Source organism: Gymnodraco acuticeps, unplaced genomic scaffold, assembly GCF_902827175.1.
Source record: "Gymnodraco acuticeps unplaced genomic scaffold, fGymAcu1.1, whole genome shotgun sequence".
In the NCBI taxonomy this organism is placed as follows: Eukaryota; Metazoa; Chordata; class Actinopteri; order Perciformes; family Bathydraconidae; genus Gymnodraco; species Gymnodraco acuticeps.
In genome coordinates, this window is record NW_022992290.1 from 470,626 (window position 1) to 489,292 (window position 18,667).

The following is an 18,667-nucleotide window of genomic DNA, read 5'->3' on the forward strand; positions in this document are numbered from 1 at the left end:
AGAGAAACGTCCCTGTAAAAAAGCTCTCATATTGGCTGGTTTGACCAGGTAAGCACCGGAGCAATATGTGGGACTTAAGGCACTGGGTGGAACCAAACACATGCTCGGCGGTTGACAAATCCAGTTGGTTTTGGTGTTACCCTGCCCTGACCCACAGCTGTGGAGGGAAACTAGGACAGGATGCCACCATGTTGGCATTGATATTTTTGTACACCTTTGAACGTTTGTGTAAATCCCTGTTTATTGGCAATATCTAAAACGGAAGCATTCTTAAGTGTGCCACATTCTGCTTTTGATAAACATATTTTGCAGACATCCTTTTCGCACATGGCTAAAAATAGTCATAGCCGACTCCAAGGGCTTCTTGTCACTGCTAAATCTCAGCAGAGCCCTGAAGCCTGTTGCCTGGAGTTGAACTAAGCTGTTAACAAGCTGTTAACAACCTCAGCGGAAGACATGGGAAATCTGTAATTTTACTTGTGTACTGCACTATAAACACTTCTCTGGTACTTTGTTAACTATTTTCTTTTTAGGTTGCTACTGTACTCTTCAAAGCAGACATCCAGCTGTTCACTCCACTATCATGCAGACATGTTGCTTTGAAGGGAAGGGTTTTTATATGCAAAACAGTTACAGGAATACGATTCTTTTTAAACTTCAATCATCACAACTATTTGAAGAGACATCTAGCCGATAAAGAATGCACCATCTCTGTGATCGCAAGTAAATATTTGTGAACACGAACAAATCTGTCCTGCTGAACGAAAACCAAAGAAGTTCATCTTTAAAGTCACCTGAATATAAAAAGTAGAACAATGTTAGCAAGCTTCTCCTCTTTATCTGAAACTCTCAGAGACTTCAAATGATTCTTGGCAGCTGAATACGAGGCCATTATAGTTTATGTTCCTATAACTTATACGTTTTCTTGCTTCCGGCTCATTGAGATGTATAGAAGCAGTTTCAGCCGCATACTGTGCAGTGGCTAAGAGCAGGAAAAATTAAAGTTACAGTAATGAACACAAGTGAACAAGTCCTTTTGAATACATTCATCCTGTGCTTCCTTTCTTTTGCAATGATGGATTACGCCCCTCAGGCAAGCGGCGTGCCAGCAACTCTTTTTGTTTCTGCTGGAAGTACAATGGAGAGACTGGCATCTGGAAATGGCAGAGCAGTGAAATGTAAATCTGTATGTGAGCGGCACCCGCCCTTTGTTCTGTTCAAACAAATGGGCAGCGGCAGAAAGCCAAAAGCGAATTTCTTCCACGGACAGAAAGAACAAATTAAACCAAATGTTTTGTTCTTTTCTATCTCCAGGCACCCATATTGAACACCAACTGTCACCTTTAGCTCAGTTGTGGCTATACAACATGCTAACATTAATCGTCGTTGAGAAGAATCACCAACATTAGCAAACAATTAGCTTGAGCATTCAGTGATTTTAAAGAAAAACCAATAAGAAAGATATTCTAAAAGCAAATATTTTGTAGCCATAACCTCCTGTGTAAACTGAATTTGTAGAGAAAGGATGGCATTTGCTTGAAAAGCTATGAAAAAGCCATTGAAACCAGCATCTAGGGCAGAAAAAGAGAGATGTGTTCAGCATGTCTAACACATGTTTCATACATCAGACACTAAAAACCCAACACAGGCAGCTCACACATCGACTGACACTGCAAGAATCACAGTATGAAGAAAACGGGACACATTGTTAATATTCAGGAATCAAACAAGCGACAAGGATTACTAACTGACTTAGTGAGAGGGACTGAAATGGACGAATAAGGGGCCACCTATAGCTCAATTGGGTTTGGTCCTCAAGCGGAAAGACCATGTTTTACCCACATTTGCCACATGTTATCTCCTCTCTCTCCCCGTTTCAATTGGTGTGTCTCCAAACTGTATTTGTAGTTTTATTTGCAATTTGCTGCAATATATTTTCCTTTTTTAGGCTTGTAAATATACAATGCAGTTTTGACATGTTAATGTTTAAAAACAATAAAAACAAAAGTGAAAAAATGAATGTTAATTTTTCAGAAAACGTAGTCATAAGTATTGATGGAGATGTGAAAGGAAAACTATCGTTAACATGTCTATAAGGGGTTTGAGGGACTGAGTTCCCCCCCCCCCCGCTCACCATGTCAGTGCCCAGGTCAATGCAGAGGATGGTGACGGTCCCCAGAGGAAGAGGAACACTCAGACAGATGAAGAGGAGGAAGGGCGAGATCTCTGGGATGTTGCTGGTCAGCGTGTATGCAATGGACTTCTTCAGGTTGTCAAAGATGAGCCGACCTGCAGCGATAAGAAAGACATGAAAGAAAATGTGAGATAAATATAGGCATAGGGATATTTGTTACATACTACCACGGTATAGTTTTAATAGTGTGGTTTTTCTGCTGCTTCATCACTTTCGAGTGATTTATCCAGACTAACTGAAATAAAAAATGGCTTTTACTGCTTCGTCAGCTTATTCACATCACTAATGCTTTTTTCTCAGCCTATATTAGAAACCACACTTTAATTAAATACATAATCTTGTGGCGAGCCTCAAGTCAAATCTAAAATGTGTCAAAGTAAGTCAAGTCCTTGAAGCCATGTCATTTCAAAAGTCTTAATAAGCTAAATGCAGGTCAAGTTTCGGGTCTAACAGGTCTCTGAGGGCTGACCATGATATCAATGACGCTGGGACTTGTTCCTTTCTAAGACGTTACAGTGTTTTTATACAATATACAGACAAAAAGTATGTAGGTGCATGTCTTAAGTCTTTTTTATTGTACCAGAACTAAAAACTTAAGCCATAATAAGTTAAGTCTCATGTATTTCCAGATGTGATGAGGAGATGTCCCAATTCATGCTTAATTTCTGACTACAAATCACAAATCTTAAAAACGACCTATTGTGCTTTTGGGAGTTTTCAGAGTTTTCCCTTTACTTCCTGCTGTGTTATATAGGTTTGAGTGCATGTCAATGGTCTGCAAAGGCTACTTCCGTAACATATTGACATCACTAGGTTACACTCCCGCTTCAATTGGGTAGTGCTCAAACACATTGTATGTGATGACATGTCTGAGAGGTTGACCAATCACAACAGAGCCAGCCAGCTAACCAATCAGAGCAGACTGGGCTCTGGTTTCAGACAGAGGGTGAAAAGAGGTGCTGCAGTATGAGAACAATAAAGAGCTTTGTGAACATTAAAGCATGGAGACGTGTCCCAGGAGAGACACTAATATGATCCTGATGATGACCATAATAGGGCCCCTTTTAGTCTACAGCTATACAAAATCTACCACAAAGAAAGCAATATCATATTTTCAATTTCCAGGTGACTTTACAACAATGCAGTAATCTCCAGTCTCTGCTGTTGCATGACAAAGGAGCTTGCAGGCAGGATTGGATTAATTTAAAACTTCTTAAATCCCCTTTTTTCTCTTTGTTTCTCTGACTCACTTTTCCTTATTCTATTCTCCCTGCGCCTCCTTGATCTCCCCCACACTCACCCTCCTCCACCCCGGTGACGATGGAGGCGAAGTTGTCGTCCAACAGGATCATGTCAGCCGCCTGCTTGGACACATCAGAGCCTGCGATTCCCATGGCAACGCCGATGTCGGCTTTCTTCAGGGCCGGGGAGTCGTTGACGCCGTCGCCCGTCACAGCCACGATCGCCCCCTGCACCCACAAGGACCCGAGAACAAAAAGTGTCAGGAACAGGGAGATAAGAACAGCGATTTAAGCTTTTCTCTCCACACTTCCCTCTCTCCCCCCCTCCCCTTTTTGTCTTAATAATGTCTTTTCAAAGCAGCTCTAGGGAGATTAAATGAAAAATGGAATTGACTTGCGATCATTCACACACAAGGAGTGTGAGAGAGTGAGTTATGGTGAATTGTAGCATGACCTCAATATAGGAAGATGTGTGCAAGTGCATATACACGACTAAAAGCTCAGCTCATGCATTATTTTTACGAGTTAACACAAATCATATACTTATACAGAGATACACACTTGTATTCAACCATATTCCCCAAAAAAGACCTCCACAGCATAAACGCACACACACACACACACACACACACACACACACACACACACACACACACCAACAAAACCCTGTATTCATCCATTCAACCACCTGCACTAACAATTGGCTCAAACACACACACACACACACACACACACACACACACACACACACACACACAAAGAGTGACACAAACAGCATTCAGCCTTAAATGGCAGAGACAGACACACACACACACACACACACACACACACACACACACACACACACACACACACACACACACACATTCAACCATACCTTCACACTTAGAAATAAACAGACACATTCCAGCATTCATCCACACTTTATCGCAAACACACACATGCTTACATTCAACCATATAAACACACATATTTCTATTCAGCAGTTTGTTCCACACACACACACACACACACACACACACACACACACACACACACACACACACACACACACACACACACACACACACACAGTTGTCCATTGACCTGTCTCTGGCAGCCCTCCACTATCATTAGTTTCTGCTGAGGGGAGGTGCGAGCGAACACTATCTCGGTGTGGTTCCTCAACAAGTCGTCTAGGTACTCGGGGCTCATTTCCTTCAGGTCCGAGCCGTGCACCACACAAGCCTTGGCATCCCTGGGAAACACACACACACACACACACACACACACACACACACACACACACACACACACACACACACACACACACACACACACACACACACACACACACACACACACACACACACACACACACACAGGAGTCAGTAATAACAGGGGCATTTATGCATTGACATTCTCTTGCACTTTCCTCAAGTTTCCTTCTCTCAAACACTCAAGAAACATTGAGTGTTTTGTCGTGTCTGTCTACAGCAAACAATGGCAATACAAAATGTTATATCATTACAAATGAAAATAAATATTCAAAGGATAACTTGTCGTTTAACGGAGTGTTATTTTCCTATTTCTTAGCAAAAACCCAATCCTGTTGTTATTATACCTAACTGTTTAATATCGTCATTCCGATGTCCCATATATTGTGACTTTAATATTCTTACTTCTCTGTAAGCATGGCATCTTCTGCATGTCTGTACTTACTGAAAATACATCCCTTCCTCTCTCCCTAGGTTACTTCTTCTCCTTTATTGCCAAGTTTAAGAAGTGACTTTTCATATTTAGTATTAGCAGGCACATTTTGTAGGCTGGCTGATTATAGTCCAAGCTAAGCTAAGCTAAAAGGCTGCTAGCTCCAGTTTTATATTCATCTAACAAATATGAGAGTGGTAATAATCTCCTCATTAAACTTTCATACATATATATTCCAAACAAATTCAAAATCTTCCTTTTAATGCTCATATATCCTTACATCACTGACTAGACACTCAAACTCTTAGACGCTTGAGCACACAGCCTAAACCTCCTCTGGCACACACGCACACACACACACACGCACACACACACACGCACACACACACACACACACACACACACACACACACCTGGGGTCAACTTGGCTCAGAGGGATATTCAGCCTTGCAGCGATGTCCTCGACCGTCTCATTGCACTCGGAGATGATGCCCACACCTTTGGCGATGGCCTTGGCCGTGATTGGGTGGTCCCCAGTCACCATGATCACCTGATGGAGCACAGAAGATCCATTATCAAGTTAAAGCCCTGTGTATCTCTCCTGTACCTTATGTGTCACAGCATACATGAGTTACAGTGCAGAGTGGGCCTTAAGGGGTCTATAAATCATCCAAATGTGTTGTGTAGTTACACTGGGGAAGAATGGCGCTATTAGGGGTTAAAGGTTCAAATCTGACAGTTTACGCAAACTAAAATCTTGGAGGGATTGTTCCCAAAGTGCGATGGGGAGAAAACACAAATGAGGGACCAAAACAGCAAAGTATGACTATAGTCATGACTGAACATTCCCAGATGTATAGCGTCCGTGTTAATTGATTGTGCGAGCTGCTTCTTGTCTTGAAGAAGCTTTTCTGACGCATACAGTCAACGCTTTAGTAATCATTCAAATACAACAGAAATGAGAGAAGCAGGATGGACTAAAGACCTCTCTTCTCACTGTATTACGGAAGAGGACTAGGGTTTTTTTTGTATCCCCCAAAAACTAGTGAATCTTTTATTAGATGTGAACATAAGGGTTTTTATTTTTGTTTTGTTATTAAATTAGATCAGATTTTCTCTCAGAATTCTGGGATTAAATTCAGATTTATGAGAGAAAAGCTGAATTCACTATTGATATGTGTAAACTGATTTCCTATTTGACTTTGAATTCATGAGCAATGTCAATATGTCACTCTAATCTAGTCTAATTCTAAAAATAGAAAAGTCAGAATTTGAGATTAAAGTCAGAACTATGAGTAAAACAATCTTTTGACTTTTTTCCACAGACTTCTGGACTTCAATTTCAGAACTAAACAGAAAATTCACTTCTAGTCGGATGTGAAAACATGTTCCCATGTGGCCCTATTCCCTGTTCCATACATAAGACACTAGAACATACTGTATCAAGTCTTTCATGAAACATATCAGTGGTTCCAATAAAGTTGCTATTTGATGTTTATGGCATAACTGTCTGCATGCATTCAAACCGCAGGGAATAAATCATTTTGAATATCTCGTACATGAAGGGTGAAGTACACAGGCAGCCTGAATGAAGCTGCAATAAAGATAGAGCGCTATATATTGAACTAAAGCCTTTAGACAGACGCCGTGGACTGAAGACTGGCATCTCACGGAAACGTCAGCACTACATCCAATAAAAAGTTATTAAAGCAACGCGAACATGTGCTGTAGTTTCCCCTTGGGCGCAGCTACGAGCAAATACACCAGATTTGTTCAGATGTGTATGTGTGTGTCTTATTTCAGCTCCATCACACAGTACACCCATAGCACTGTCTGACATTATCTGGAAGTGATATGAAGCATGTCCACACTACTGTATATCACATGTAGTAACATTGAATCACCTGCGTACGATACAATTTACTTTGTATAAATAAGAGTTTAAATATCTGTATGTATTGTCTGCTTAATATTAAAACTACTTATATATTACAATACAGATGTTTTGAATGCAGTCAAACCTGGAACATTACATTAGAGATGATACTGTAATGTCAGTTTTTAAGTTACATCTTCACTCCCTTGTGGCTTCCAGCGCGTTTCTTAAAGTGTTTCTTTCAAAAACTCAAGCAGGATAACTTCTGTGCCTGAAAATAAATGTGTAAAATCCCTTTTCCGTATTTGTAGTAGCACCAAAATTATTCACTAAACTCATTATCCTTTTGTATCTGTGCTGAAGTTGTGTGACCTTGCCGCAGCTCGGCTTATTACCTTTTTGACAAAACATCTGCTCTGTGCTTATTGTCAGTCGATTAGCATATCATGCAAATTTGTAATAGATGTACTGAATCTGCATTTTACTAAAATTAACCTTTTTCTATCATTGAATATGGTGAGTTCATCCTTCATGGCCGGTCGCTTTTTCTTTTTCTAATAAAAATGAAATGTTTTTCTGTTCTAACGATGTTGTAACTTCATTAATATCTTCCACAAACACAATCAAGGGAGAGATAAGAACCAACAACACACTTTGCACCTATTTCTGTTTCAGCTTTCTCTGAACACCATTTTCTCAACGATTATAATCAGTCAGGACCCCTCGGAGTGATCGGCTGTCATTGGAACTGCATTGCTTTGACTTAAAAGACATTTGACGTGCAAATCCTTGCTCTAAAAAGACCGATAAATGGAGCCCCATGAAAAGGCTTTTCAGGAACTACAATGAAGGTTGAGTCTGTGGAACCAATTACCTTGATACCGGCAGAGCGGCATTTACCCACTGCGTCGGGCACAGCGGCACGCGGCGGATCAATCATGGCGATGAGACCCAGGAAGCAGAGCTTCTCGGTGGGGAAGTTGGTTTCTTCGCTGTCGAAGGTGAACCCTCGTGGGAACTGGGATGAAGACAGATTCAAGTGGCAGAAGCCTGCAAGAGGAGAGGGATCAGTGAGGTGATCGTTCATAACTGACTGACATCGCACAGCATACTGCGGCTAATGAAGACAACTAAAAGCCTGTTGTTTTGTTGCTCTGACATCAACTGACAATTCATCTTGCACTTTAAACAGAAGCCGCATTTTTTATGACTGCTGAGGTTTTTAAAGTCCAACACATCTAACGAGGATGCGGTAATTTATTCTGCTGTTGCTATTAAAGTCAAAAACAAAGAAACTTTCAGAAAATACATCGCCCCCGCTGCAGTGATCCTGTACCTTAAAGTATGCATACAAATCATTTTTTAATTTTAGATGTAGACTTGGAGGTTGCAGGTCTGAAATACAAATGGAATCAGTTACTTTTATTAATTCATGAACCGCAGCCCGTTGAAATATGCATCCCTTGAATCCCCAAAGAGCCCAGCACAATAAAATGCTCAGTGTAGAAGTGGAGAAACCTTTCTTTGTCACGAAACACCCGAGCCATCGCCATCCTCACCCAAGGCATAACCCAGGGTTAATAATTCACATGCTTTTGTGAGTTTCACTCCAGAAATGACGTTATTCCACATTTCACGGTTTGATAAAGTGACAGCTTTAAAAAAAAAAAACACATCATTATTACCCATGGCACTTCCTAAAAGGTGCCAGGTAACGTTTCTTCCTTGGTTGTCAAAAGGATGACATTTACAGAGTGTGGATGCCAAACACTTGAGAGATATTGTAAGTTGGGGAATTCTTTTTTTTTAATCAAAATGGCATTTTACAATGATGTTTCATGTAGAAATATTAGAGATTGTGTGCAGAGTGTGACCTGAATTGAATCACCAGTCCATTACAAATTCATTATGCATACAATATTACATACTAAAACATATTGAAAAACATTGTTGTGTACCGAAGTTAAATCCCATTTCTGTGTATTTCAATTCTGACTAAGACTGCAGTGCCAAAACAACACCAAGTAAAGTGAAGTGTGTCTAACTCCATTGAGGAGTGTTTGGGCTACATAGTGTGACAGTATGACCAAAATAGTATAACAGTGCCAAATTTGGGCACAGAATTAAATTCAGAACTTCCAATTACGGTTGCCAACAAGTGTAAACGTGCTAGAAACACTTCTATTAGAAGAAATGTTCAGAAGTTTCTGAAAGAATCCCTGAACTTCCACAAGTGCTCCGATCCCAGCTGTGTGCATCACTCCCATCGTGTTTTAAACTTCTAGCAGAGTTTTGAATTGCAGCGTTTATTTATGCGGTGCTTAGACGCTGCGCATGTTTCGTGGTGAAGTTGGCGAAGATGTTTCTTAATTTAAATGTGTTTTGGCACATTTATTTTTTCATATTTGCATCGTCTTTGAAACGGCAGTCTGTTTCTCCCAATGGAAATATGTTGGGCTGTGGTAATGAAAAAACACAAGGGTAAGCCTGGAGTTATTCATTATTTTTCTCATTTTCATTCAGGACCAAAACTGTCAATGTGTTTCTCCCAATTACTTCTGTTTGAGCTTTGGCCACTTTTTCTGTAAATATTATTATTGATTTGAGTTTTCTGCGGAGTTTGACCTGAATTGAATTACAGTCTATTGCGATTCTGCTCAAGCCTGCAAAGCCCAAATCGTCTTTGTATACACCGTTGCAATAAAAGCACTCTTGCAGTTACATGAAGCTTAACTCCCTGTTTCCAAGGAGAGAACCAGTGGCGAACCGTCAGGGCCTTCAAGGTATTCAGAGAATACCCTGGAACACTCAGATAAAACAAACAAAAAATCGATTTAATTATATAAATAAAATGTATATAAAATGAATAAATGAGAATCGTATCTGTGTTGTTGATCTGTAATATTACAGTGTTACGTTGATTTGTTTGTCCTTCTCGGACCATGCTCTACGCATTTCAATGGGTTTCTGTTAGAAAAGAAAGCAACCAATCAGATCTTGTTCTGGGTCTCTGGGTAGAATATCCTTCAACCAGGTATTCTACATCCTTGATAGGATGCCCTGGCCGTTGCACTGAATGAGAGTGTACGTTTGGACTGACAGTTTGATCAACCAATCATATATTGATTTGAAGCGAATGGGCGTGTTCTTCCAGAGTTCCCCTCGGTTCCAGGGTATTCTAGAAGGCCCGCTAATTCACTGGCTCGAGACAGAGGATCTAGATCAGTGCTTCTCAAAGTGTGGTCCGCAGACCACTGGTGGTCCGTGAGCGCCCCCTAGTGGTCCGTGAGTATATTGGTAACATTTCACATTTGAAATTAATTAATCAATTTAAGTTTTCCGCACTTTCGCGGGAATATCTCCGCAATGGAGCAAGGTTACGTTTCACTTTCGATTGCATGATATAGCCCAGCGCAACACCTTCATCCCACATGTTGCCACTTGTTTGTACCATTTTCAGGCGATGTGTAATCTGTTCTAGAAAAACGATGTGGTTTTTGATATTTGTGGAGTTAGGTGGTCCGCGAGTGTTTTTTTATTGGTTAAGTGGTCCTTGGTATGAACAAGTTTGAGAAACACTGATCTAGATTAATGCGACGAAGCAATTCATGCCGTTTTATCAACAGGTGAAGATGAAGTTGTTGCGGAATTGTTGTGAGTACCCTTTTCAAGACGACAATTCAGTGAAAAGACGGACATTATAATGCCGCGGAGGGGAGGGGGGGGGAGGGGGCCGCGGAGGGGTGTGTGTCTACAGAAGGTCCAGTTGTGATAGCCACGGTTCGCCACTGAACAAAGTGTAGTCCAAGTGCTTCTCGTGCCAATCTATTCTCAGGGCGATAATAGCATGTGTCAGGAAACATACCCAGCACTCTCTCTCCCAGTCCTCCCAGCTCCATGTAGGCACTCTGGAAAGCATCCGTCAAGTCTTCATCCAGTGGCTGCTCCTCGCCGTGGATCATGATGCTGCTGCACCTGTAACACATTTAGAAATAACACTTGCACTGCTTCTCCTGCCATTGATGAACTCTCTGTGTGTAGACTGTATTAAACTGCTGTAAAACAACTAAACCTAAAAGTTCAGTCAATGAGGAGTTGTTTGGCTCCGTAGTGTGACATCACGACCAAACTGAAGTGTGATAGTGTGATATCTTTTTGAAAATATTTTCAGCACCTCTAATTAAACCCACAATACCTTAAGAGTGCAATACCAAAAACATGTTAATGATAGTCATGGTGTTATTTGAAAAGTTTTCGTTTTTATACAAAATGAAGAAATAACTGCGTGCATGTACTTTTTTATTTGTACGCACTATTTCTGCCGCCACTTGTTGCCACCTCATTATTTGATATGCTCTACTGTAGGGAAGAGAACCACGTGTGATTTAAAAAGAAATATTTGACCAAAAGTGAATTGGAAGATTAAAATAAGTATTTTTCTGAGATTAAAAACATAATTGGTGTTGGGGAAATATCTTCCAAGGCCCATGACTTTGCCCCAGTTGATCAGTTCATGCTGTCCTGACTGAGCACACGCACCTGCAACCTTGGCTGCTGGCTCTCAGTGTGTTGTCTCCGCTGATAGAGGTGTTATGATTCTTGATATGCAGCATGTTGATGATTCTCCCTGAACTAGCTAAATACACGGGTCTGGGTTAGAGTTCTTCAGAATTGACGTGGCAACTCTACCGTGAAGTCAGAACCTCTGGCTCTTGGACTTGTTTTGTGAATTCTCCGGCCGAAGCGGCAAATAAACCCATCAGTGTTTGCCATCAGAGCTCCAGCTCTCCCCGTGTCTCCTTTGAGTCGGTGACTCCTCCTGCATTGCTACACAGAAGTTTCCCCCACAATTCTGAATATTTTTTTCAGCGATTTTCAGGAAAAAGTCAGATTTTTTTTCTTGAACTCTGAATTAAATCTTGAAAATTTCACTTTTTTCTTAGAATTCAGGCTTTTTCTCAGACTTCAAGTAAAAAATAAATTAAAAAAACCCACTTTTTGTGGCCCAAATCCTCTTCCGTAGTTCTGAATAATTTACTACTAATCTTGTTTTTGCCTTTTGTCCGCACTGTTCCCTTTGCTGTGACAATGTCAATCTCCCCACTGTGTGACGTGCTGTATAAGGACTTCTGATTCTGATTCATCAAACACTTTCTGATTCCTTTATCCATAACATGGCTTTCAGCTCTTAGACTATTCCGACTGTAAAAGGTCACAAATATGTAGCTTTCTTTAATTGTTTGTGGAGCAGCTGTCCAAGAGTAAATATTGAATTTGATGGAGACTATTTTCACCAGCGGATTAATACACACATGGTGCTTCAGAGTCATTTCACAGCAGGATACTAGACTCAAAACTACACTACACATTTCATGGTGATGGTGGAACTTGTCGACTGTTTCTTATGTATTTAGTTTTTAGGCTCAAACCCAAATTTTGTCTTTTGATAGGGTTGTTAAAAATAATACAAAAAACATGAAATATCGCCAGCCTTTTCACTACATCCCTGCGAGAGGAGGATAACATTAAATTGAATGAAAAAGGAGCACACATGTGTTGATGGCTCACTTGGGAGACGTATAATCGATCCCCTATTGATTGACCAACCTGTCCAAGATTCTCTCTGGCGCTCCCTTCATGACCAGAATATGACCAGAGGGATTGTCTTCTGCTTCATGGACAGAGAGCTGGGGAAAAGGGGAGAATATAGGCAGACCGGTGAGGACATAACACTGCAGTATTTATCTTGAAACTATTTGCACCATCCAGTTTATCGCTGGTTGTTTCTTGCTCGTGTTTTCCGCTTTAAAAAGAAAAAGGCTAAGGACGGACATGCTTCTTTGTAACGCTCAACAATGAATTTCACGGGCGTACTACCAGCAATCATTTCTCCAGTCATTTCTTTTTTCGAGTGGCTTGAGAAAAAAAGTCTTATCGGAGCTGACTTGACTGAGTGCACATTGTGAGTCCTATGTATTCCCCATGTTGAAGGAGCATTCATTCACACTCTCAAATGTATTCCTGTGGTACTACACCGTGCATCGCCCCTTCCCCCACACATGCACGCACGCACACACACACACACACACACACACACACACACACACACACACACACACACCACACACACACACACACACACACACACACACACACACACACCACACACACACACACACACACACACACACACACACACACACACACACACACACACACACACACACACACACACATACACACACACCCCCCAGGTAATTTGTATCTTAGCCACAGCATGTCTAATCTCAGAAAACCAGAGCAAAATTGCTTTTTTTCCCTCTCGACACAAATGTTCCTGTTTTAAGTCGGGGAACAGGTGCACAGAAAGCATGCAGGAAGTCCTTTGTTTGCTTCAACATCTCTGTTGGGTTATTCATATTCCTGTGCAAGTCACCTGACAGAATCCGAGAGGAGAGCAGAAATATTCCCCCTGTCTTAATTGCTGCATTGCCCTTGAGCAAGTTGTTAAAGCTCTGTGTGATGACTTTTTCATGGTTCAGTATTAAGTTGTGATTTCTGATAATGTGCTGGACTCGTACAGGATGTACTAACGCATGCAGCTGAACTTAAAGGGGCCCTATTTTGCTTCTTGGGGGTTTCCCTTTCCTGAAGTGTGTAATATACAGTATATATTTTTGTGCACGTTAAGTGTTCTCTCCAGAGGGTTGACCAATCACAACAGAGCCGGCCAGCTAACCAATCAGAGCAGGCCATTCAGGAGTGCCTATTCTTTGTGTACAGTTAAATAGCCAAAAACTATAAAACCAACTGGAAAAAAACAGTTAATTGTATTATTATCGTTACAATGAACAGTACTGATATAATGCTGACACTTATTTATTCATTATCTTAAATATTATTTGTTATTACTATATACTATATACTATTGCCTTTTTATCGGCACCGTCTCTTTGCTTAACAATGCAAATGTCCTTGTTGTGGGATAAATAAAGGATATTTCCTTCTCACTCAGAGCTTTAAAAACATTATAACTTTTCATTAAGAATTACTTTTTTAAGGGGAGATGAAACCAACGGGAAAAACGTGGTGTCTCACGCCATGAGAAATGAAGCAGAGGACAGTTGCTAGTTCTGAAATGAACAACTATTGGGAATCAGATAAAGATTCTCATTCTTGAAGTGTGAAATTAGTATTTGAAAGCATTTAAAGTGATTTAGTGCATCACCCACTAGGTCCTCTCCCCTAACCCAAAGGTCTTTAGGCTGTGACCAGACCAGAGGGATTTTCTGTAGCAACGAAACATCCTCTGAGTCTCCAAAAACAACCAGTTTCTAATCCCCGTGTATTCTCTCCGTCATACACATGGAAACATTACAGCAGCTCCTCTGGATTGTGCTCGCGGCCTGTTGGCAGCTTCTAAGCCTAAATGTGTGCAACAGTATGAATGTGAAGCAGGCTGTCGCTTTACAGGAGCAAGCATCTTCAGGCTGCCTCTCTGAACATGGAATAAAAAGGTTAAAAAATGAATATGCATGATTCCAATACTTGGAAATGCATCTTATATTGTGAGATGAAAGAGCACTGACACTATTATATATACAATATATTTTAAAAAAAATGTAATTTAATTAAAAAATAAGATTTGTAAAGAAATTATTAAATAATGTAGAGATAATAATTCATGAAAAAATACAAATGTAGAAATACAAAAATAAGTTTAATAAAACATTAACATTTAAAAAAAAAAAAAATACAAATAATTTTAAGAAATACATTTAATGTATTTATGAATAAAGACAAATACAAATGTACAGATACATGTTTATGTTTAATAAAATAAGATTTGTAACCAAAATTATAAATAATTAATTTTGAGAAATAATTTGAACATATTTGTTATTTTATTAAATCTTGAATTACAAAATTAATTGTATAAAAAAAAATATATAGAATAATTATAAGAAAGAAATTAAGTATTTTTGAGCAAATCTAAAAGTTGAAATAATATTCTGTCATCCCTAGAAAATAATGAAAGTAAATATTTGTATTTGCTAAACTGTTAATGACGGTGAGTTTGTGAACATCAGTCCCACGCCGTACCTGGTATTTGTTGGTGGAGTTGAACGGGATCTCCGCCACTTTGGTGTTTCTGGCTCTCATCTCACGAACACTCCCACAGCACAGCTCGATGCATTTTAACAGAGCGGACTCTGAAGCGTCCCCCGCTGTCTCCCTCTGGGGAAACACACACAGCCGCACATTAGCACTCACTCACATATTCATATGAAGAAATGAGTGTTGTCTGTTTGCCTGCCAGTGTTGGTCTCGCTGCATTGGAAGGGAACTTGAACTGATTAAATCGGTACCTGAGATGACTTCTTCCTCTTCCATTATAGTTCTCATTAAAGATGCAGGAAGCTGAGCATCGCCTGCACCACCATCGCTGGGCCACGTTGTTTTTAAAGTTATGTAACAGCTTAATGTAGAAGTAATGAAAGTGCAAATCCTGGTTTTCTTCTTTTGAGTTTATGGGATGAAGAACAATTTGATTAAAGCAGCTCAATGTTTTCAGGAAGGAAATAGCTAGAGTAGTAGGACGTTTGCTATCTTTCTTAGGGACATTTTAAAAAGTATGAGGATGTAACAGGCCCTGAATATATATATAAATATTCAAACAAATTGAGAACAATGTTGGAATAAATATTTGTGCAACACCGTACACAGCATTGGTAAATATCCACAGCTGCTAAGGATGGAAATATTTTGGCTCCAAGGTATTAAAAACACATTTTTCTGTGTCTAAGAAAATACTGACAGTTGGATTTTCTTTTAGCAGCAGAGGTGACATTTCAACATTTGCAAATGCAGACAAAAACTAGTCTCAGAAGTATTTTCTCCGCTGTTCGGAGGCACGACGCTCTATATTAGTTCGTTCTGGGTTTATTTTCAGGTTTAGCGACTTCATTAAGTGTGACACAAATGCTTGGCTGGTGCTTTAATCATTTAAGGAACAATTATCTTCTGATAATGTGAAAACCCCTTTTGATAAGAATTCCACGAGGATCACTGCAATGTCCCCGCTCTTCCATGCTGAGCTGAATGACCTTACAGCCAATACACCAACAGGGGCCGAACCGAGACAAGACATTTCTCTTTATTCCTGTTTACTCATTCATGAACAGCCGCTAAACAAGGACACGCGCTCAGCTAGATTTGTCCTTGTTTGTGCCTTTCCATGAATGAATAAATAGATCATGGAAATTCCATTTGTGTTTTCCCCGGTTACTTGTTCCTGTAACGGCAGTGTGGCCTGGGCCTTGACTGCTGTGTTTGAGTGCTGTGCTGTGACTTAATGCAGGGAGGAGGCCTGGCACTTGGAGGGGAGAGGCTGCAGAGTGTGTGAGAGCCACACTGGGAATTTCTTCAGGTCAATGTAGCACAGGTTGGAGGGCAGCGGTCGGAAGAACTCTGGGATATTATTGACTTGCCCACTCAGCGGTGTGTGTGTTTGTGTGTCAGTGTGGGGGAGTTATTTCCAGGGGTGCACCGGATTATTCTGTGTCTGTGTGTGTGTGTGTGTGTGTGTGTGTGTGTGTGTGTGTGTGTGTGTGTGTGTGTGTGTGTGTGTGTGTGTGTGTGTGTGTGTGTGTGTGTGTGTGTGTGTGTGTGTGTGTGTGTGTGTGTGTGTGTGTGTGTGTATGTGTGTGTGTGTGTCATGCATCAGTGTCAAGTGGTGTTGACAAATCGTTTTTATGGGTTGTTTTTTCCCGCTGCGGGTGCCTTGTGTGTGAAAATTGTCCGCCCCATGGCAAAGTACATTTACTCAAAGTTCAAGTACTTAACTTGAACATCCATGTGTTACTTAACTGTACCTTTGCGACACAATATTTAAGAGGGCCATATTGTATGTTATGCGTATCATATATAAAATATAAGGCATTGCAGACCTACTGTATTATTTGCTTGTTCTTGTGAGCAGCTCAGTACTCTGAGGTTTTTGCATAAATGTGTGTAAAAAAATTGCTATAAATATTTCAGAAATAGTGTACTTCTACTAAAAACATATCAAATACGTTACATCTCAGATTATGATTACAAACCCATTTGCTCAGTTTATACCATTTAAAATCTGCTTTATACGTTTTTGCTGATGTTAAACGCAGCAAAAAGTACTTCAATCTTTGTTTACCACGCCCCAAGAAAATGTCCACAAATGTTCAAGGTAACATGGAAATCATTTCATGTACAAATGGTCATTTTGTGGGTCATTTAAAACATTCAAATACCACCTCTGATTATTTTTGAGTGACAGCTTCCCTAACACTCTCCTGGTGTTGTTAACTCCCCCTTACCGTGTATGGGAAATCCTGCCTTATGAATAATGTGCATGCATGATTTGATCCCAATCCCAAAATGGGTCTACTTAAAATGTCCTTAGATCAAATGAAACCTGTTATAACCTCCTGCTTAAGAGAGTGCAGATCATTCATGAGACTGAATCATTGATGCAAAGGTTTGGAAAGTTGCTGTGGTAGAGTGTGTGTAGGGTGGAAGTTCATACCATCAGGATGGGGAAGTTCTCCTGTCCGGCTTTGAAATCCGCTCTGTTGCATAGCCCGGACACGCGAGACAGAGCAACCCAAGTAGCAGAGCTCTTGTCAAATCCTAAACCTGGGAGAATAGAAGAAGCTGTGTTAGACTGTGTTTTAAGGAGGACTCATGCAGTATGTACGCTACTGACTTAACTCTTGGTTTCACACAGCACTGGATATTGAAGCTAAATAACAGAAAGTCAAGCAATCACTTATTCCTTGACAAAATTGATCTTTCAAATCCCCAGTCTGAAAAATAGCATACATTTTTAACCGGAATGTGTCGAAAAATAAAAAGCTATGAACATTTCATTTCTCCTCCCAGCCAATCTGAACCTGACCTTCACTCCGCTGCATTCAAGTTGTATTCTCTCCCTGACTCTCTGGAGTGGTCGCTGTCACTCTTAGTGTGTAAACAGAATATGATAGTATCAGGCAACATCAGCACAAGCGGCGAGAGTTGTTGAATTTGACAAAACCAGGTGCCAAAGAATCCAAAACCTGCAACAAATAATCCCTGCTCCTGGAAAATGAACACACTGTTCTTTCCGCACTTGTTTCAGCGGAGCAACCTTCATCAGCACTACAACAGAAGCTATTTATTGTATGATTCCACATTCGCCTACTCAATACTCATTGGTATGCATACACCTGTTTCGGTTTCTTCCAGACCTTTTGCTTATTGTTAAAACATCCTTTGAGGCACGGGTTGCCGCTGAGACAGGACTCGGATTGGTTCCACGGCAACTCTGGCAGAAGACATGTTTGTACTGTAGCTGATGGTTGTGCCGCCCACTGCATACCGCTGCTCAATTAATCCAAGCGCTAGAGCGAACAGAACTGTCTGTTGGCGGCGTGAACATTGGGCAGATGCATTTCAGCAGGTGGTCATTCCTTCCCGCTCTGTATTCCCACACACTCTCCGACTTTCCTTCCAGCTATCTCTTTCCCTCCCTTCTCCCTTGGCACAGATAGATCTCAAAGGGTGCTTTATCTATTAAACACAAATAAATAACAATAGCTTGTGTCTAGTACACCTTATTCATGATATGTGCTATTTAATAAACTAAAT

At 40.5% G+C, this 18,667-nt stretch overlaps 1 protein-coding gene across 2 annotated transcripts in view; it reads right to left on the reverse strand.

Annotated features, from left to right (window-relative positions):
* The window catches only part of atp1a2a (ATPase Na+/K+ transporting subunit alpha 2a), a 52,911-nt gene that overhangs the window by 7,628 nt on the left and 26,616 nt on the right, over positions 1-18,667 (reverse strand). For both annotated transcript variants that reach the window (XM_034207861.1, XM_034207860.1), the window contains 9 exons: positions 17,565-17,674; positions 15,104-15,238; positions 12,608-12,687; positions 10,866-10,975; positions 7,875-8,050; positions 5,538-5,674; positions 4,522-4,672; positions 3,495-3,663; positions 2,135-2,289 (listed from right to left, as the gene is read on the reverse strand). In XM_034207861.1, the coding sequence (XP_034063752.1) occupies positions 2,135-2,289; positions 3,495-3,663; positions 4,522-4,672; positions 5,538-5,674; positions 7,875-8,050; positions 10,866-10,975; positions 12,608-12,687; positions 15,104-15,238; positions 17,565-17,674 (1,223 nt within the window). The remainder of the gene's footprint in view (positions 1-2,134; positions 2,290-3,494; positions 3,664-4,521; positions 4,673-5,537; positions 5,675-7,874; positions 8,051-10,865; positions 10,976-12,607; positions 12,688-15,103; positions 15,239-17,564; positions 17,675-18,667) is intronic.